General features: G+C 45.1%; 1 protein-coding gene across 1 annotated transcript in view; it reads right to left on the minus strand.

Annotated features, from left to right (window-relative positions):
• The window catches only part of DNAH6 (dynein axonemal heavy chain 6), a 364,598-nt gene that overhangs the window by 235,546 nt on the left and 106,431 nt on the right, over positions 1-22,621 (minus strand). The window contains 5 exon segments of the mRNA XM_054986586.1: positions 599-781; positions 1,836-1,958; positions 3,013-3,568; positions 11,415-11,522; positions 14,427-14,575. Of these exon segments, the coding sequence (XP_054842561.1) occupies positions 599-781; positions 1,836-1,958; positions 3,013-3,568; positions 11,415-11,522; positions 14,427-14,575 (1,119 nt within the window).

Genomic DNA, 22,621 nt, shown 5'->3' on the forward strand with positions numbered 1-22,621 from the left:
TAGGGAGGTGGTGAGCTCCCCTTCACTGGCAGTTTTCAAGAGGCTGGATGAATACTTGTCAGAGATGCTTTAGGCTGATCCTGCACTGGGAAGGGGGTTGGACTAGATGGTCTGTATGGCCCCTTCCAACTCTATGATTCTATGATTCATGAAAGAAGTAATGTGTAGAGTGACCATGAGGTATAGCGTGGAACAGGCAGGATTTAAGCTACCTGCTCCATTTTTGCTAAAAAAATAGACACATATTCTCTTGGAAGATCCCAAGGGTGAAAAACTTACATTCCAATTTGTGCCCTTTTTTGCCCACTGGGAAAGACAAAATTCACTGCCTATTTGCATGAAATGTGTGAAGAGTACACAGTGTGAAGGGTACATTTCCATCCCAACTGGGTAAAAAAGAAAAAAATATAACCAGAAAGGTCTTTCTTGTTCAAACATAAGGAAATAAGTAAAGAATAGAATAAAACATCTCAAAGGGTGTAATATGTATAATAACAAATATTAAACAAAATAAAAAGACCCCAAAATCATTACTGTGCACTCCTTTAAAAAAGGAAACAGCAACATATATAAATCCCTCTGCAATGAACAACTGTACCAATTTCATGATGGGCCCTCCTTTTCCAAGAAGCAATGATTCCAGTAAACAACATAGTGCAGTAACTTTACTGATGTCCACTTGTGGTATAGCTTGAGAGCATTTTTTGTTGACATATTTTAGACCATCTTCTACATAACGACAAAATAGTTCAAACAAGTATGTTCTAGTTTCCTCGTTGAACTAAAATAAAAGCAAATGTTTGCACATAACCAGAGTTTTCATGGCTTCCATTAAAAATAATATGCAGCTCATTAAAAACAAAAAACAAAAGCACCTTTGCCATATATATCTGTAACGGAAATTATAAAGTGGCCTACCAGGTACTCTGGTGAATTCTCTGACATTGTGTACTACCTATTCTTGCTTCACTGCCTTGTGGTCTTTGCTACACCTAGCTGGAAAACTCCCCTGGCATGTCAGAAGGAGAGAAGGGCAATCCTCATTTCCACCAGTACAATCAATTATCTGCATAATCCTTACCAGGATTTTAGTTCTTGGTCATTAAAGAATGCAGCATAATGGAAAAAATAACTAACGATCTACATCAGACAGAATATCAATCTTCGGGATCAAACTTCTGGGAAAAATGGATCCCATTTTACGAATTCATAGAAGCAAGAGATCTGCAACCTCCCTCTTCACACCACTCATTGTTGATGTATTAAAGTTGAAGCACTGTGTTAATATTTGTAAATGCAATGTATTATATTGGTTTGTTGTTTGATTGTTGCTACAGTTCTAAAATTGAATAAAAATATTTTTTAAAAAAAGAATGCAGCAGGCCCCCTTGTCAATACTATGAGGACTTGTCCTGTTAGCATCTATTTTATCTACATGCCTTTAAACACAGAGGTCAGCAGGTGGCAGCACTGTTGAGGTTAAGGGGGTCTGCGCTTGTGTTCTTGATCGCACGTTGTAAGTACTGGATAAGGGGCCCTCCATTACCACCATCTTATAGCACCCTTTTTTTACAACTATGCACAGTATAATGCCTTAATATTGTTATATTGCATTGTGAAGCTCATTCGCAACAGACAGTGTTTAAACATGTACTGAGTACTTGTTACTCAAGGAGTTAACTAAAGCTGCCATCCTGTGCAAACTGACTTGGGAGAAAACGTCTCTAAAATCAGTACTACATAGAACTGGGATGTGCACAGCAGAACTTTAGTTTGATTATTGTGTTTTATTAAATACTTCTGTTTTTGCCCCCAAGTGTTTTTAAAAAGCCTACTTTTCCTTCAAGGCTTGCCATCCATGTCTTCACATAGGGTAACCACTTCAATTCATCCGGGTCAATATATACCATTCCACATCGGCTCACAGTGGCAGGTGAAGCAACCCTTAAGTCTTCCACCTAACAGCATGAATGATGTAAAAAGGATATTGCAGGTATATTTCAAACTTTGGCATATAAATACAAGCAAAGAATACAAAACAGAGAGTGTGATATTTCTGGTCTAATGTTTTTTGGGGACACATTCAAATTACACAGAATGGAAAAGTAACTTTCAGCTATGCTGAGCTTAAGAAAGGTAATGGATGCCATTTTCAGCAGTTTCAGACAGACAGCTTATTCATAAAATACTCTTTTCTATTCCAACAGAATTATGAGAAGATCATCAGAGATTGTTGCAGTGAACCAAGAACTCAGGATAGACAAGGTTTAAAGAAACAATTTCCCCTTCTCTGTCTTCCAATAAGATATTCATGTACAAATCATTTGCCTTTTCCCCCTAGAGCTTCATTACTTATAAAGTTATGCTTCTTCTCTTTCACTATGGGCTTTTTTGCTGGGAAAACAGGTCGGGGAACTCTCGCCTGGGGCAACTCCAGGGAGGACGTGGTGCGCCTCTCACTACAAGTGCACATGTGCGCACAGCATGCACACACTGCCGGGACTGTGCGATGACATCACTCCTGGGAAGTCATCATGCACGCTGTGGCCACCCCAGGAGCGCTCCCGTGCTCCATGCTTAGTTGCCTTTAGTGTATAAAAAGGACACTGTAGAGGTAGAATATTACAGATAGCTGAGCAAACAGAATAATCGGTCAACTAAATCCATGCCAAGTTACAACAGTACACAGAACTGCATTTCAATTAAGTAAGAACAACTTGAGCAAGACAAGCAAGGCTGCAGGGGTCTGCAATATGTGCCGGGACATAAGAGATAAAAAGTGGACAAAATTAAAGCATTTCCATACTGAACTCACCCATATGCTGCACAAAGGGAGGTGGGTTACAGCTCAGTTTTCAGTGAGACTCGGTGGGTGGATGAGCACTTTGCTCCACCCAAACATCCTCAATCGTGCTCCTGACTTACAGAAGATTATTGCAGTACAATTTGTCAATGCCAGTTATACACCCTGTGAAATATCTGAACCAAACCAAAATGAATAAAGTACAGTACCTCAAACAGCATGTGAATAGAAGGCGTGAGTTTGATTCTTTCACTGTTAGCCAAACAAAGCATTTTGTTATCATCCAAAACAGTGTTCAGGTTTTCAATCCATAAAGCATCCACAGGACCATCACTGACTATCCATTTGTGATCTTCTGAGGTGTCAACCACAGCTGCTCGAACACTCAGGGCCATCAGGCCGTCTTTCCACTCCAGGGTTAAATTGTTAACCTCACCATATAGTTCACCCATTGTGATCGATTTTGGGTTCAGAACAAATGTTTTAACGGGTTGGTAGAAGGGGTTCTGCTCACCTGCTGCATGCAACGCTCCTAGAGTATCAGCAAGAACTTGATAAACTGTTGTTTTCCCACCTCCAGTTGGCCCAACGAGCATGACCCCATGCCTCACCAACATAGTTTCATAAAGTTGTATAACTTTATGAACCAAGGTCAATTCGGGCTGTAATCCTTTGGAAAGCATGACATCTATTATTGTCGACTGCAGCACCCCATAATCATGCTCTGGGATTATGACTCCAGGGAAAAGGTCGGATATAATAGCGCTAACACAGACAGAAAGAAAATAAAACAGGGAGCAACAGGAGATTATTAATTCTAAAACATTAATAAAACATGTTTTATTAATTCTAAAATATTTCCACCTGCATTTTCCTATGCTCAGGGTGGCTCTTTAAAACAGCTTAATCTTCAGACCTTTGGAATCCTCTGAAGTCAATGGGCTTGAAAGGGTGTAACTTCATTTAGCATTGCACTGTAAACACACTATGGCTTTTTAAAAAAGCAGCAGTCTTCTCTAACTTTGCCCCATCAGATCCCAACAACCTGCCTAAGAAGAAGAGTTTTACAGCCCTTTTTTGGAAGGGCCAGTAGCTTTGCTCAGAATGTTATTTCAGTTCTCAAACTAAAAACCATGCACATTGTATATCTAAACACAATAATATGGGTCTGTTTTCTCCCACTGAGGCTCATTGTTATGTTATTCAACAGAAACGATATACAGAGTTGCCTAATGGGTTTGAACAGATATATGGGTGGGATCAATAATGCATTATTGATCAATAATTCATTAAGATAAAAACTTCTCTTTAATGGAAATACAACAAAGCTGATAAACATGTATTGTAAGTATAAACATTCTGTTTATACTTACAATTAGAGATGTGCACTTCGGGTATCCGATTAGGAAAAAACCCCCGAATCGGGCCCGATTCGGAAAGATTCAGTATTTCCGAATCGAGGCCAGCATGCTGGCCCCAATTCGGAAATACCGAACCAAAGCTTTCCAAAGCAATTTGGAAAACTTCGGGTTAGCTGGCAGCAGCCCTTTGCTGGCTGTTTGCATTTGCAAACAGCCAGCAAAATTCTGCAGGAAGATCAAGCGTCCCGTGCTTTCTTAGAAGAGGGGAGGGGGGAGAAGTGAGTGACTCACTACCTCCTCCTAACCCCTCCTATCTTGCAAAAAAGGCAGGAAGCTTTGCTTTGCTGGCTGTTTGCATTGCAATGCAATGCAATGCAAGCAGCCAGCAAAGTCAGAGATTCCCGCCTAATTTACAGGTTGGGAGAGGTGAGGAGGGGGGAGTGACTAGACTAGGATTACAAGGGGGAGGAGGGAGGGGGATCAGGGAAGGGAGGGGAGTTAGGAGTGTCCAATCCCACTGCTGCATTCTTCTTCCAGCCAATAGAATCTCTGGAAGGAGATGCAGCAGGAGATTTAAATTAGAGGCTTGCCTTTGGGCCAGCTTCCATTGTGTTCCTGGCTTAGAGAGAGACTGAGAGAGTGCCTGTGGATTCGCTCTGTCTCTGTGGTGTGGCCTGGCCTTCTGGACTGCGTGGATCCCCTGTGCATTGACTGACTGACACATCACTGGACTTCAGACTGGTAGGAGAGACTCACTGGGTTTTTTAATTGAGGGGGAGGTGGTGGGTTTTTGCTTGTCTGGGTGGGGGGGAAGGGAATTTAATTTGAAGCTTTTAACTTTTAATTACTCTTTATTTTTTGTGGGGGTGGATTCTTGTGTGTGTGTGTGTGTGTGAGGTGGCCTTGTTTTCTTTGAGTGGCTGCTGGCTGGGGCATTTGCTTGGAGGGGGGAGGCTGGTCTTGTTTAAAGGGTTTATAAGGCTTTTATTTTCCAGTTGCTGTTGGGGGGAGGGGTTAAAGATTTAAAGGGTTAGAGGCTTGATTTTTTTCAGTTGTTGGGGAGAGGTTAAAGGTTAATAGTATTAGTTATCCACATTAACCTGCTTCCATTTTGTTCCTGGCCTAGAGAAACTAGAGAGACTCCCACTGCTGCTGGTAGTGGCAGAGGCTCTCTGTCTCCAGATTGGCTGCCACTGAGGATAAGAGGACTTCACCTGGAGGATTCCTGCCTGCCTGCCTGACCATCGCTGGACTGCAGGACTGGTGAGACAGTCAGTCAGTGACTCACTGGGTTTTCTATTGGGGGCGGGAGGTGGTGGGTTTTTGCTTGTCTCAGTGGGGGGAAGGGTAGAGAATTCAAAGTTATTGTTGGGGCTTGATTTAAATTGTTGTGGGGGGAGTTAAAGTTTCTAAGTGTTAAAGTTAGTGCTGTTTGTAGTTTCAGCTGTGTTTGGTTCTACTTTGGGTTTCCCAGAATAGTTTTACTTTTAAATAGTGTTTTTAGAAGGTAGGCTAGTTGTACGCCTTCACTGCATATTTGCCCTCTGAACTAAATTGATAGGGAACCAAGGATAGTTTTCCCCAGTAAAAAGGCTTCCGTGGGAATTAGAGTTAGCTTCTGTTCAAATTACATATATATATTCATATAAATAGGCTGCCCATTAGTTCTCCCCTAACTAGGGTTTCACTGCCCAGCCACCCTTGGAGCCAGGCCGGGCATTTATTGCGGCAATAGGCTTTCATTTATATCGGGGCTTAGGGTCAGCTTGATTCCTGAAGAGAAATTCAGCTGTTTGGTGTGTAGGTTTAGGTTCCCAAAAATAAATAGGGCCTTTAAAAAAGATGTTTAACTGGCCATCTCCAGTAGTAAAAGAGCCACAAGAAACATAGATTTAGAAACAGGTAGATATTTTTTGAAACTAAATTGTAAATTTCTTTTTTTAAAAAAACTTTACAACAGGTAGTTAGTGTAGGTTCAAGGAGGGTAAAAAATGGCTGATAGGAAAGCTGAGAGGGGTCCCGGGGGAAAGACCAGAGGTAAGTCTAGAAGGGTGGAGGGGAGGGGGAAGAGGAGTGCTATGACTATCCCCTCATCTGAGCAGAGGAGGCCCTCCCCTACGCTGCTGCCGTTCACCAGCCTGGCTTCTGGTGACAGGAAGAGGGTTGGCAAGGCCCTCTTTCCTGAGACAGCTGCTGGAGGGCCACCCCCATCCCAGGTGTGTGAGGCAGGCGCTGGCACTGGGCGGTGGCCTGCTGCTGAGGCTCCCCCTCCTCCAGCGGTTGAGACCCAGCTGCTGGAGGAGGGGCAGCATGTGGTGTCTCCTGGGATGGACGTGGGGCACATGACTTTTCCGTCCCTCACACTCACCACAGGGACCCATAGGATGTTGGAGAAACTGCAAGAGGAACCCCCTGCTGGGCTCTCCTCCCCTGTTTTCTCTGAGGCCAGCAGCAGGCCTCTAACGGCTGTGCAGGAGGAGAGGGAACTGGAGTAAGAGGAAAAGACTGCGGTGGAAGAGCCCACATCTCTGCCCCTACATCCTCATCCATCTCCAACTGCCCAGCCAAGAGTGGGACACGGTGTGACTGACCCGAGCACCTCACAGGAAGTGTCTCCTGGGGGGCCCATAAGCACCTCCCCTGTGCGGCGTGGGGCCCCCATTACCTCCGATATCTGGAGTCACTTCCAGAGAACATAGGAACCCCAGTTTGCCCAGCGCTGGCATTGCAGGCAACAGATCAGTCGTGGGAGGGATACGAACCACTCTCCACATCTGGAATGCAGAACCACCTGAAGAGGCAACACCAGGCGGTGCTTCTTCGGGGGCAGAGTTCAAGTGGCACCACATGGATGCCAGCTAGTCAGAAGGAGGCAGGCTCCTCTGGTGCTCTTCCGCCACGGGTTCCTGTAGGGCAGGGATACCAAGCCTCTCTGATGGAGACGCTTGGTATGCAGGGCACTAGTGTGCTCAGAGGGGGATCCAGAAGGCCAGCAGGTGCATCACGCACCGTATCATCAAGATGATTGCCCATGATGGCTAGCCTTTCTCCCTAGTCAATCAACTCAGCTTCCAGGAGCTGCTCCGGGATCTCGCCCCCTGGTATGCAATCCCTGCTCACACAACATTGAGCAAGACCATGGCGCCCTCGTTTTACAGGGCTGCCAGGGACCACATGAAGGCACAGTTGTCCCATGCTGCTGGGTGAACAGGGCACTTCACGTCTGACAACTGTACCTGCTCTAGCGTGCAGCATTCATGCTTACTCCACACTGGTGGCAACCCAAGGACCTTCAGGATGGGGGTGGGGTGCTCAGCATTAGGCAGGGACAGATGGGAGACCCCTGGGCTGGCTACTGCAAGGCCTTGATCCACACCAAGGTTCTCGATGTGTCACACACGGTGGAGAACATCGTGGCCACCTTGAGGAGGGAATTGGACTGCTGGACAGGCGAGGGCACCGTCACCATGGGATGCATGGTGATGGATGGTGGCCAGAAAATGAGGGCAGCAGCATGGCAGGTGAGCCCTGAGCGCATTTACCGTGTGGCTCACAAACTTCACATAGTGATAAAAGTTGCTCTTAGAGTGGGGTCTTCCCCGGAATCCCAGGACCCCGCAACCTGTGACTTCCAGTATCTCCTGCAGGAATGTCAGAGGCTCACGAGTCACTTTTCGCACAGTGTGAAATCCACTCACAACTGCGCCAGAAGCAGGACAGGACAGGCATGCCGGAGCATGTCCTGATCTCTGAGGTAGTCACTCGCTGGAACTCCACCTGTGCGCTTGGTGGAACAGCAGGCCGCTCTTGAGGCGTGGCTCTCGGAGAGCGACACTTGGAGGCAGGAGGGTGAGTTCAGCCAGGAGGATTGGCTCACCATCTCCCAGACAGTGGAGGTCCTGAAGCCCTTCAAGGACTTCACTGTAGCAGTCTCGTCTGACACGGCGACCCGGGGTCTCGTCATTCCTCTGGTGCACACGCTCCAGAGTTCATTGGCCTCCTTTATGGACCCAGACGAACCACATGCAGACAGTGTTCCAGCAGTGCGCATGCTCGTGAGAAGGCTGCAGCAGGGCATAGCTGCAAGGCTAACGCCTCTCACACAGAAGGAGCTGTACATGTTGGCGACCATGTGCGACCTACGCATTAAAGGCACTTTCGCCAAGCAGGACGGGAACCTCAACCAAGCCAGAGATGCCCTCTGTGCGCAGGTGAGGCGTAGGCAGGCCAAGAGGGGCCGCCTGTCATCAGAGGGGATGGGCAGGGGACCCAGTGGGGCAGGTCCCTCTCGTGCCCCTTCTGAGCAGGCTCCCCCTGCGGCCACTGCCGGAATGTCCACAGAAATGGAGATGCTCCGGCGGGCCCTCGGCGTCTCTCGGATCGTGAGTTGTGTGAGAGAGGATTCAGAAGAGGCAGTGGTCAGGGACTACCTTGTGGAGCCCTGCGAATTGCTGTCCACTGATCTGCTCAGCTACTGGCCCAAGAAGGAGGCGGTCTGGCCAGACCTCTCCCTCGAGGCGCAGCAGCTCGTCTCATGCCCTCCGACGAGCGTGGAGAGCGAGCGCGTCTTTTCCTATGCAGGCGACATTGTCAGCCCACATCGCACTCGCCTTCTCCCATGGAGAGTTGAGCAGTTGGTCTTCCTGAAGGTCAGCTCTCGCCTCTTCGATTTCTCAGGAGTGGACTTCCAGAGTGAATGAGGTGAGCCCTCCTTGTGGCCTGCATCCTCTGCGAGTCTAGGACCTGGGGAATCGCGCTCTTCCCTATAGTAAAGAAGTAGAAATCCAGCAGGAGGAGGGTGGGTCTCAGTAGCAAAGGAAATGCACCCTGAAATTTGGCTCCCCCCCCAAAAGAAAAAAACCCTCCAAAACTGTCACAACCACTGTGGGCACAAATTTATTCTGATATTTAAGGAAACAGGCCCCAGAAATGTTGATTGCCACTGGAGGGAGAGACAGGTTAGGGTAGGGACTTTCACAGTAGGAAACTCAGAGTAGCAGCCAAACTAAGCTACTGCTGAGGAGAATGTTGCTTAATGTTGTTTGCTTTAGAAAAATGTTGTAAACTGTTGTTGATGTTAAATTTAAAATGTTCATGTTGAAGGGGTGGGGGAGGAGTGGGGCAGGTAGGGATGGTGCGGGTGGGGACCAGCTGATGATGAAGGCTACATCCCAACACTACCTCACAGGTGTTTGCCAGTTCAGTCTGAAGCTAGCGGGGGGGGGGACCTCTGCAACCATGCTCCGCAAATACCATTGTGTTGTGCTTGTGGCCAGGTGCTGTTCTGCTCTGTGCTGTTTCCCCACTGGCTGAACTCACAGCCTGGCTGCAGGAAATTACAATGGTTCTGCTGGACTAAGTTGCAAGAATGTCCCCCAGTTCGTTTTGGTTTGGGAGGAATAGCTGTTTGTCTTCATGCTGCGAAACGTAAAGCCAAGAAATAAAATGGTTTTTTTTGCAAGCAATTGTGTGTGTGTGTTTCTGTGATTCTCTGGTTTGAAGTTAGCTGTGGTACTATTATCTAGGAGACTATTGTGATGTGTTGTGCTGTGCCTTCATGCTGTGAAACTTAAAGCCAAGAAAGAAACTAAGTGTTTTTGCAAGTAATTGTGTATTTGTGATTCTCTGGTTTGAAGTTAGTTATGGTACTATTATCTAGGAGACTGTTGTGATGTGTCACACTAGTGTCATGTCATGTGCCTTTAATGCTGTAACTGAAAGCTAAAAAATAAAAAATGTTGAACTTGATTCAATGTGTATTTGTGTGTTATTCTCTGGTGTGAAGGTTAGTTCCCATCATAGGGAACAATGGGGACTGGCTAACGAGCCTGCTCTGGGGATGGTGGGGAACTTGAGGGTGCGTGCCTGTGGTTCAGGTGTGCTTTCCCAGGGACAAGCTTGTACTCAGGAGCGTGCCCTCCACTTTGGCACCCCTGGCCTGTGCATAATTGCCCTGGGAAAGACAGTTTAAAAGTTCTCATCATAGAGAATGGGGAGTGGCTGACCAGCCTGCTTGGGGGGGGGGGAACTTGGGGGTGCGTGTCTTTGGGTCTGTGGGGCTGTTGGGGGGTAGACTGAAAGGGGGGTTATGCCTGTGGCCACGGATGCCACATTCCATGTGTTCCTGCTATGGGAGTCTGGATTTTCCCGTAACAGGAACCAATGGAGAGTGGCTGGCCAGTTACTGCAGGGGTGGTTAGGTTTTTTTGGGGACAGTTCTGATGGGTTGCTTGGGGTGTGGCCCCCCCAAAGACCAATCTCCATGGCATGCCCCCCCCAAATCCAATCTCCCTGAAACTTGGGGAGGGCATGGTAGGACAGGTAGGAGCAGGTCCCCTAACATTTGGTGCATTTTGTGTGCAAAATGACACCCCAAGCCACCTAGAAAGCCCCCTTGTTTTTCCCATGGGGAATAATGGAGAGAGGAGGAGGATGGGGCACCTTCTTTGGGAGGCCATAAAATGGCCCCCCAAACTGAAATTTCCCTGAAACTTGGGGGAGGGTGGGAAGAGAGGTAGGAGCAGGTGCCCTGAAAATTGGGTGCATTTTGCTTGCAAAATGCCACCCCAAGCCACCTAGAAAGCCCCCTTGTTTTTCCCCATAGGGAATAATGGAGAGTGGAGGAGGATGGGGGTTCCTTCTTTGGGGGGGCATAACATGGCCCCCCTGAAGTCCAATCCTTCTGAAACTTGGGGGTAGTTAGAGGAGAGTTAGGAGAAGGTCCCCACCAAGTTTGGTTTGCTTCATAAAGAAAATGCCCCCCCAGGCTCCCAGAAAGCCGGGACCATGTTCCCCATTGAAAATAACGGCCAAATCTTTACGAAGCAAACTGGAATCTTTCCAAATCGGGTATTCCAAAGCAGCTTGCCGCTTCATAATTCCCTTTATTCCAAATCTTTCCCCCTATTTGGGTAATTCGAATCGGGAAACCCGAATCACCATGGCCCTGCACACCCCTACTTACAATACATACATTTAGATATATCCTTATAGGGCATTTTTATTACATCCTGTGATGTGTCAAAAGGCAAATACATTCAAGTATTAAGACTGTTTAGAACAGTTCTGATTTTTATTATTATTATGATAGAAATTTTACTTTTATAGTCATTTTCTCTGAAATAACATGACCCTTCTCATTTTGAGTTAGGAATCTATAAACAATCATTTTAACAGTTTGGATATGTAAATATATATGGAAAAATAAAAATGTTGCAGTGAAAGAAAGAAAACATGAATTTAAAAAGTACCTGAACAAAACAGCATCATCTGCAAGAAATTTTGGTAGATTGGAGTCTCGTAATGCTCTTATTAATACAACATCCTCAACTAGATCTGGATTCTCTCTCTTTAATGACCTAAATTTACAGGGGAAATTTTTTTAAACTACCATTATTTATTATACTATTGTTTACATTTATTATAGGCAAATTGGTACAAAACATTAAAGGCATTCTTTTAAGAGACTGGAATATTTATAGAATATCCTATATGTATTCTCCAATTAAAGAATTGTATGAGGTCTGTAAAATGCCTTTTAATGAATTTATTATAAACTCCTTTTAATGAATTTATTATGGCACTAGATTTCATGAACAGTCCAGCCCACTTCAGCAGACGCATCTAGCTCACAAAAGCTTATGATGCAAAAAAACTCATGAATCTTTAAGGTGCCACAAAGGTAGTGTTATTTTATTTACAAAATGTATATCCTACCCTTTTGCCATCAATCAGGGCCATCACAGACACTAACGGATTTAAAAATACACATAATAAAAACACTTCTTAAAAATCATTAAAACCAAAAAAAATCTGAAAAACAAATTAAAATATGCATACAATACAATAAAATACTCATACATAAAAACAAACATTAAAACCAAGAGAGGAAGGGGGGATCACTGATCACGCCGGAGGAACAAAAAAAGTCTTCATCCGCTGGCAGAAAACGGCAACAGACGAGGGCAGGTGTGTCTCTCTGGGAGAGAGATTTCCAGAGTTCTGGTGCCATGGCTGAGAAGGCCCTCTCCCAGGCTGCTGCTACCCACTTAATCTCAGAAGGTAGGGGTATCTGAAGAAGGGCCCTGGAATATGACCATAGCAATCTAGTAGGTTTGTAAGGTAGCAGGCAGTTCTTCCAGTATGCTGGTCACAAGCCAAAGGACAACACCAGCAACCTGATTTGAGCCCCAAAATAAACTGAGAGCCAGTGTAGATGGACCAGGTCTGGACTGATACAATCCCTATGACCTACTCCAGTAAACATCATCTCTGTAGCATTCTGCACAAGCTGGTTTCCGAACAGTTATACTGCAGTAATTCTTTATCTCCCACTTACAAATTACTTAGAAAACTCTTTGCCAGAACTGACTGCAGATTCCACTGAAAATCTCATCCTTCCCAACAGCATCTTCTTTACAAAATGAACAGTAGCTACTCGACTATGAATCTGAAGGTCTATATATTTCTACTATTTCCAGATTCACGGTTTTTAAAAAATTTTAAATACAACTTGAAAGTTCAAAAAAAGATCTGTGTAACAGAAAGCTTAACCAAACGTCCGTTGCTCCCTGTCTTCCTGTAAACTCTTATTCCCTTTTTGAGCATTACTTCAAAAGTATTGGTTGGTAAATACAGACTTTCTTAGTCCTGAACAACATCAAATATTTGCTGACATTCAGTTGTAATTCACTCACTCTTACAAAATAATTTTCTATTTCCATGTAATCATGCCAGTATAACACATATCCCACTAAGATAAACACTGCCATGTTTTGAAGAATGCCAGGTGCTCTCCTGGCATTTTGACCGCCCTTACATTTTAGACAGTGGCAAAAACAGCTGATGAATCGAGCTCTGGGATGATCTCCATAGAGTGGTGGGTTGCATTCTGCTTGCTGTGTCACAAGTCATGCAGCTTGTTACAAATCATGTGTGTAAAGTATCATTAAGTCACAGCCGATCTGTGGAGACCCTCCCATAATTTTCAAGGCAAGAGACGTTCTAAAGTAGTTTGCCATTGCTTGCCTCTTCTCAGCGACCCTGGACTTCTCCTTGGTACTATCAGGAGTGACCCTGCCTAGCTCCTGAGATCTGACAGATCAGGCTAGCCTGGCTCATTCAGATCTGGCAATCACACCAGTGTCAAAACACAGAGGGACATGGATCCAGCAGCTCTGGTATACCTATAGGGGCATACATCGATGTCAGGTTCTGTCATGGCAGCAGTGGAGCCCTGGGTGCAAGTATCCGAGGGAGGGGCCTTGGGCACGAGCAGGCTTGGGATTGTCCCCTGGATAGTGGAAGGAGGGGGATGTACCCTCTCAGCCACCCTTGCACCCTCTCAGCCACCTATGGACCTATCCTTCTGTACTTTCTGCTCTTTCCTCCTGCACCATCCCTTGCCAAGTGAACTCCTCCTCCTCCTCCTCTACTCTCTCCAACCACTCCTACACAACCCACCACGACCTCTCTACTGAGTCTGCCTTTATAGGGCTTCCCCCTCCCTTCCTCCAAGACTCCCTATTCCTCGGCAGCCTCCCAGCCCTGGGCCAATTGCTTGTGATGCTATTCAGCTGGGGAAGCTCTCAGGTGTTCCTCCTCTCGTTCCAGTTCCTCCCTGCTCTCCTATCCTTTCTTGCAGGATGGGGCTAGCTGGGCCTTTCCAGGTGACGCGGCTTGGCCACCTCCACCTCTGTTCGCGAAGCCCCCTGGGTTCTGTTGGTCCTCTGGGATGGACATCAGGCCCACCAGCCCCACCTGGTGCGGGTGCAAGGGCTTCTATCCAATCTGGTCAGGTATCTGTGTTCCAGGCGTGCATGTGCACTTCTTGCCCTACAGGGCTTGGTTTGGCAGCGCGTGCCTGGCTGGCCGCCCAGGCTGGCTGCATTTCCCCTTCACTCCCTGCCGGCTGGGGCTGAGTTGCCTCTCCTGGGCTCTCTGTTCCTGCAGCAGGGGTTCCATCGGTCCTCAGGCAGGGGATCTGTGGCAAGTCCGGGGGGCTCGGGGTGTTCGTTCCCGGACAATCGAATTCCACCTAACTCAGAACTTTCCCTAATACTGAATTGTCCATGTGTATGCATTAAAATCCTACAGAATGTCAGGATGCAAAAATCTTAGATTCACACCCAGTAACTATAATTAAAATGGCAGTTTCTTTGTTTGTTTGTTTTTGCCAGATTAATGTAAAAATGGTCATGCTTCCAAGCTGGTAAAAGGATATTCACAATAGAATTAGGTCTCAAACATATGTGGCTCCTTACCCTGCCATGACTAAGACAGATTTGACAGCTCTCATTCCAAAATCATAGTGATCCTGTTGAGACAGCTGCTCACTACAGAGCTTGTACATTTGAGTCATCTTCCTTGCAAGTGTTTTACTGGATTCAAATCCTTCTGAATACAAAATAACCTGAAATATATAGAAGGTGTGTTGAGAGCCTTTACAAAACAATAGAAAGCTTAAACAGAATAAGAGCACCAAGAAGCCTACAATCTAGTTCCATGTGAAGTCATATTAATATACTTTCAAGGGATATTATTCATTCTAGTTATGCAGTTTTAAACATCCAGCCTCCTTCTGTTTATGGAACTAACAGTGCAATCCTAAGCTGGTCTACTCTGCATTCTATTCAGCTTTTTCCAATGGGGTTTACTCTTAGGAAACTGGTCTTATGCTTGTACTGGAAATGTACTGAAATTAATTTGCCAAGATAAAAATGCCAGAAGATTCAACCTGTATAGAAGTAACCATTCAAAAGTACTTTAATTAAATGTAAGTGAATGCGCTTCCGTTCCGTGATAAAAAAAGGTAGTAATGGAAAAGTCCAGAGAACTCAGAAACCAGGCAGGGATTTCCAGCTGAGAAATGGAAGGCAAACAAAATACAAAGAAAATAAATTACATCTTTCCCTTCTTGTGTATTATAATCTTGAAACTTACCTGAACCACATCTCTAGCTGAAGAGTCAAAGCTGAACAATAGCAGGGATTTATATAATTATTTGGCAGAGAGCAAACTAAAGCTGAAGATTTAGTCCTGATGCCATGAAATTCCCTCTGTTCCTTTAGGACAGAGCGTCAACACTGCTCAAGGCATATTAAAATCAAAGCAAGGGACACTAAGGAGGAGAATAGGGTAGTCACAAATTTCTCTGAAGACCTCAGCCCCTTTATTAAAGAATGTAGGGATCCATTATAAATTGGCAGCAAGACCCTACCTTGTTCTAATTAAGAATGGACGGTCTCTTACGGGATGATAATCCCTTATACACAGACAACATTTGACTTGATATTTCTTTTCTAAGCTTACTGCATGTCAATTTAGTTTACCTGTGCACTTGAATCTCTGAATATGCCTGAATCTTGATGTAATCAATGCACAGATTTAATCAGAAATGGATAACATAAATGGATAACATTATTTATAATCCGCCTTTCTCACTGAGACTCAAGACAGATTACACAGTGTAAATTAATACAGTCAATTTCGATAAACAATGTAATAGGGTTTATAAATGCAAATTTGCAAGGCTTTAAAACCAGAAGAAATCTGATACAGTGGTGGAGAAATGCTGAAACAGAGCATAAGCAACAGCCCAAAAAATGGAAACCTGACAGTTCTCTCTCAATCATGGCATTAGCTACTAAGAAAAAATCAGGCCTCAAGAATAATTTTCTTCAGGAATGCAGGACAAAGAACTGTAAAAATCTGGAATCAGGGTCAAAAATCCCCTTCATTGAAAACATCAAATCTTCACATAAATATAAATAGGGTAAAAATTGACCCCTCCCCCCTCCACTTTTAAAGAACAAGACAGTTTATTTTAGCAATCATTTTATACTTTTTAACTGCTAGCCTTCTTATAACCTGCCCTCAGGCTGCACCTGTTGGAGCCTTACAATTAAGAGCTCTTCCTGAATTAACAAAGGGAAACAATCAGCTCAGTGAACAGATGGCTAGGGGTTATCTACAGTTCCAGGATGAATGGCTCCTTCAAACTCAGGGCTTCATATGATGCCTGCAAACATTCCCAGGCTTGGCTTGCAGGGGGCTAAAATGACTCCATTTTCCAAGATTGCAATACAGTTCAATTTGAGCTTTTTAGCTATGGGGCAAAAGGGATGCTTTGATAAGAGCACAACAGAAGAAAACAATCAGCTCAGTGGACAGTTGGCTAGGGGTCATCTAAAGTTCCAAGCTGAATAGCTCCTTCAAGTCTGGAAAATGTGACGAGGTTCAGAGGATGCCTACAAACATTCCCAGGCTTGGCTTGCAGGGGGATAGAATGACCCCATTTTCCTGTCCACACAATTTGAAAGGCATCTCCTAGGGAGTTGGTCCCCACTCCCGCTCTAGAACAGTAATGCAGAGCTTTCTGGTTCCCTTCTCTTGCAAATAAGTCTGTCTGGGTTCCCCCAGTCCCTGAACACTGGTTCTAGATATCTCATGGAAATGGATCACTCATGATTTTCTGAGTTGAGCCTGCTCAATCTGTCTGCAGCTATGTTCGTGGTGCCTGGGATGTGTACAGCATGCAAGATGATGTTTCTCCGAACCACCCACTCCCAAATGACAATCACTTCCTGGCACATTCTGGAAGTGGTGCCACCCTCTTTGTTTAGACAGAACATCGCTGTACAGTTGTCTGTCAAGATCTGTACTTTTCTCTGTTGTACAATATCTGTAAATGCAGTAAGGGCATAACTGATAGCTCTGAGTTCTAACACATTAATGTGTAAATTCCTCTCTTGGCTTAGCCAATTCCCATGTGCACTGAGTGAGCCACAACAAGCTCCACAGCCCAAGTTGGATGCATTGGTGGACATTGTTATGTCTATTCATGGGGAACCAAATTCTCTCGCTCTCAGGAGGTTTCTGTCATCCCTCCACCAATTCAAACATCTAATGATCGCCCTAGGTACTGAATATTTCCTATCTGAGCTATCATGTTCAAAGTTATGTACTGATAGAAACCACAGTTGCAATTTATGCATGTGTAGTTTTGCTATGGGTATGACTGATGGTGTGGCTGCCATTAGACCCAGCAAGGTCTGAACAAACAATGCTGACTGGAATCTGCAGCAGAAAAACAGTGTTTCTTACCTGTAACTGTTGTTCATTGAGTATCTTCTGTGCAGACACACATTGGGACTGCGCAGGCGCAGGCCGGCCGCGGAGAGATTTTTCTAGCTTTTAGAAGTGTTAAAGGGGACGCTAGCTCCTACCGTGCATGCGCAGTAGCGTTCCCGCCAAAATGAGGTTGCTAGGACGAGTGTCCCCGCCATTCTCTCAGTTCACCTGAGCCGCCAGAGAGCAAAGCCAAAACAAGTAATTTAAATAACACAGCGGGGCAGGTGGGAGGGAATGTGTGTCTGCACAGAAGATACTCGACGAACAACAGTTACAGGTAAGAAACACTGTTTTTCGTCTTCGTCCTTCTGTGCAGCCCCACATTGGGAGTATAGTGAGCTACTCACCAACGGTGGCGGGTGCGAGTAATTAACTGAACAAGGAGTGCAATACAGCTGTTCCAACCGCTGATTCTCGCCTTGCATTCACATCCACCGAGTAGTGTTTGATGAAAGTATCGGGAGAAGACCAGGTCGCAGCTTGGCAGACGTCCCAAAGAGGAATCCCTCGCAGGAAGGCGGCAGAGGCTCGAGTCGAATGGGCTGTCACCCAAAAGGGACACTGAGTGCCAGTCTGACGATAACAAAGTTTAATTGCAGAGACAATCCAGCGGGACAGAGACTGGGAAGACACCGCCAATCCCTTGCATAACATACAAACAAGGCAGATGATTTCCTAAAGCCCTTTGATCTATGTAAATAATACGGAGACTTGGCCAGAACCGAGGGGGGCTTAGTCGGATCCGAAGATCTCGAAGCTGTAGGCAAAGCGACAGGAGACTGCGATTTCTTTCTGCGATTTCTTCTGCCCTTAGGAGGCAGAAGATTGGATTCCCACAGGAAAGCCTTAAGGCGGGCATCCCTATCATGTCTAGCCTTGGGGGTAAACCCTTGGCAAATGGAGCATTTGGGAACATTGTGGCCCTCGCCCAAACAGAAGAGGCAAAGATCATGACCATCCGACTGGGTCATCTTCGTGCCACAATGCTGGCACTTCTTAAAAAGAGACGATTGAGACATTTTGAGAAGTAGTACTGTACCAATTGACAAACGCTAGAAAGGAACCTTTCTCGACGGCAGCAAAAGAAGAACTGAGGGAATGGCGGGGACGCTCGTCCTAGCAACCGCATTTTGGTGGGAACGCTACTGCGCACGCGCGGTAGGAGCGAGCGTCCCCTTTAACACTTCTAGAAGCTAGAAAAATCCGCAGCCGGCCTGCGCCTGCGCAGTCCCAATGTGGGGCTGCACAGAAGGACGAAGATGAATACCTGGTTAACTAGTCCCTTGAATCTGTGTGCTCTAGCCTTGGGGAGGAGGCCCTTACTCTGATCACTGTCTAGAATAGCGCCAATGAAACGAGCTTTCCTAGAAGGGGAAAGCACACATTTTTTTAGGTTAACTGTCAATCCCAGATGATTGCATGTGCTAACTACTGATTCTACATGTTTGTTTAATAGGGCTTCTGAGGTGCTGTAAGGAGCCAATCAACCAAATAAGGAAAAATGGCACAGCCCTGCCTTCTGAGGTGTGTTACCACCACGGCTATACACTTGGTAAAAACACAAAGAGCCATTCAAAGGCCAAAAAGTAACACTTGATATTGAAAGATTCTCTTATTACATACAAGGCGTAAGAACTTCCTATGAGAAGGATGTATTGTGATGTGGAAGAACACATCCTTCAAGTTTAATACTGCAAACCACGTATTTGGTGGAAGCAGCTGCAGTACTATATTTAGGGTAACCATTCAAAAAAATTTTGTACAGATAAATCTACTTAAGCCCCTGAGATCCAGAATAGCTCTGACACCTCCATGCTTCATATCTACTAAAAACTTGTTGGAGTAGAACCCCCACCGGAATTCATGTGGGTCTAATTCTTTTGTAGCTTTGTTATCTCAGAGAGTAGTGTATCAGAAAACGATAGAGGCGTGAAATTAGGAAGACTCAAAGTTGGGTAAGAAGAAAACTTAATTTTATAGCCAAACTTCACAACTTTTAGAACCCAACTGTCATTAGTAATTTCAGCCCAGGCCGAGTAAAAAACGTCCAACCTATTGCCAAAAACCACACAGACTGCTCCACGACTAGTCAGAAAGGCTTTCTGTTGAGTCTTTACTCAAGGGAGTTTATTGCCCCTGTTGTGGGCGGTTATTAGATCTTCTCCTCTGGTACTGTCCCTGTTGTTACTGAGATTGCTTGTACTGTGTGTATTGAGGATACGGCTGATACCAATAAGATCTCCTTCTATCAAGGTGTTCGGACCGGTATTGGTAGCACCGAGTGGGCTACTGTTTAGGCGAGATCACATCATAGGACCAGGATGTCTGTCTATCTTTCCTTTTTTGAGACAAATAGTCATCAGTCTTGGATGAGGAAAGGGTTGATCCTTCAAAAGGAAGGTCCTCAATTTTGTTCTTGGTTTCTAAGGGGAGTGTCATGGTGCGTAACCATGCATGACGCCTCAGAACTATTGATGATGCGAGTCTTCTGGCCGAAGTGTCAGCTGCATTACGGCCCGCATTGATCTGTTGTTTCAATAATTTGATGGTTTCATCGAATATGACCTTCATCAATACCTTCTGATCCTCTAGCAACTTATTTGTAAAGGCTGACATCCTGTTCCAAAGGAATACTTGGTATGCCCCCATAATTGCCAAGTAGTTCGCAATTTTAACGTTGAAAGCTACAGAAGAATAAAATTTTCTGCCCAGAGAATCGGGTTTCCTGCTCTCTTTATCAGCTGGGGTTGCATGTGTGCCTTGCTGCTGCCTGACCTGCATGTCCGCTGTTACCAAAGAAGATAGAGGAGGGTGACTGAAAAGGAGTATGAAGACATACTTACACGTCTTATACAAGCCCTCAGCCTTCTTTGATGTGGGGTGAGATGTTGCTGGTTTCCCACAGATGGAGTTGAGCAGATCTACAAATACTCCCATTATTGGGAATGCCACATTTGCTGGATTACCCGAGTAAAGATGTTGAAGGATTTTATCCTTTGGCTTTGGGTCTACAGCTAACGCTTCTATTTCAAGTGATCGCACCATCTTCAGCATCTGATCCGTGTACAATCTGTAGTCTTCATTGGGAGAGACTTGTCCCATTTCAAACACTGCTTCATCAGGGGATGATTCAGAAGCAGGGCTAATGCTCTGTTCCCGCTCCGGTTACGACAGTATGACATCACTGAACCTGGTATGTCATAAGATGTTCTGGATCCCTTGGATGTTTTGAAGGCTTCAAAACCCAATACTAGAGAGTGTGTTCAGTACAGTTCACCAAACTCTAATCCAAGTCTGGATGAATGATGAGACCAGGTTTGTTGTGCAGGAGGGTAGTATCTATCCCTTTATGACTATCCCTTTAACTCCATCTCCAAGGTCGATCTGGATCAGACCCTTTCAGCAATTAACCCTCTTCCGCTGAGGAGAGGTAAGATAGAGAGCGAAGGTTGGCATCCTAGGTCAGTCCCATACCTGTTCCGTCTCTCTCTGTTCCATGAAGGGCTCAATGTGTTTAGTCTTTTTGTTCGCTTTCTTACATGGCGGTTCACAGAACTCAGGCAGAGTAGACTTGGGTTCCATATTTGTCGGTTCCGAACTCTTTGGTTCTTCTACCTTTGGATCTGAGCCCTCTGGTCTGGCACTCCCCAGATGCGGGACTTTTGGGTCTGAACTGCATTCTCTGTGCAACTCCAGGCGCTTCTTCTTTTTCTTAGGCAGTGCCGAAATCAGTTCCCATTTCAGAGGTGACCTCGAGGACATACAATGAGTCTGAGGCAGATCCATAAGGCTCTGGGTTTCGAGTGCATGTTGCTGTTGGACCCGAGTCGGATCCGAGGTTGAGGTCGCAGAATGACTTGAGGATCATCGGATCCAAGCTGGGGTCTTAGTCATTGGGTGCAAGGTAGAACTCACCATTGTGCGATCCCCATCTCTCAAATTTCGAGGGAAGGATCCTTTGGGCAAGTCAGTGGCCTTCATAGGCCTCTCCCACAAAAGAGCTTTGAGGCTCAAAGCTCTCTCTGCTCTGGCCTTGGAGGGTGAACCTACGACAATGCTCAGAGGCCTGCACGTTATGACCTTCCCCCAGGCAACCGATGCAAATGGAGTGACCATCTGTCCTAGTCATCTTCGTTGCACACATGGTCAACTTTTGAAAAGGGCTTTATCAGCCATGTTAAACTCTTCAAACGCTTATTCCTCTCCTTCTTTCTCTCCTTCTAGGATGCATGCGGATGAGCTGAACCTTCCCGATCAGTGGCAAAGAAGGAACTGAGGGGAGGGAGCACCATCTCCCGGTACTGTTAGGTGTGAAAAGCCATGCATGCGTTTCAGAGAGATGAGCACCCCCTAACAGACTTAAGCTTGAAATTCTACTGACTGGCAGGGACTGCACAGAAGATGGACAATGAATAGGAGACTGGTGTCTGTAGAAAGTTTTAAATGGATAAACCAATTTTTTTTCAATGACTTCTGGGGTCAAAATAACCCCCATTTCCTTGGGAGGGTTAATAATTCAGTTTTGCATAATTTGTGTAAAGTTAGGAGAGTGAGAGCTTTCCTGACCTCTTCAGGTATGCTATTCCATAAGGTTGGGGGCTACCACAGAGAATGTGTGGGTACAGGCAGCTGTTGATTTCACCCATGTGCAAAGTGGCACCAAGATGATCACTTCAGTTGAACTTTGCTCTGGCATATAGACAGCGTGAAAAACTCATCAAATTATGTATCTGTATTTTTAAGGATGTAATTTTTATAATGCTTTTTACAAAATACGCACTGAGTCCAAATATTTAAAAAAATGTGACATTAAAATACAGAAGGCATAATATCAAGGGAAATAAAAAAGAGACACAATGTTGTTGTTGTGTGTAATTTAACTCAATGATATTACATCACAGTTATATTATATTACTCTTAAATGGCAATCCTATTCTCAAACCACTTCTGTCAGTAATCACATTATTAAATCAGCTATTCTTAAACTTTAGCAACTCAGGAATCTACATTTTGACTTCAAAAAAAATTGTGGACCACTTCTCCTTTATCAGCACACACCACATAAAAGATAGTCCCTTTCCAAAGTAGGTGTGGCAAGCTGCACGTGATTCATGAAGATTTCCATCCTCTCATGTCTCAAAACGATATAATGAGATCCTTACAACTACACTTTAAAGACCGGTTTGGATTCAATTTAGTGTTCTTTGGATTTAGGTGTTTATGACCTTCTGCGAATAAGTTGGCTTCTTATATGATGAGAGTAAGATAGTAAGATACAAGATATATGATATGATAGTAACAGTGCAATCCTAAGAAGAGTTATTCC

This window comes from Eublepharis macularius, chromosome 8 (assembly GCF_028583425.1).
Source record: "Eublepharis macularius isolate TG4126 chromosome 8, MPM_Emac_v1.0, whole genome shotgun sequence".
Taxonomy (NCBI): Eukaryota; Metazoa; Chordata; class Lepidosauria; order Squamata; family Eublepharidae; genus Eublepharis; species Eublepharis macularius.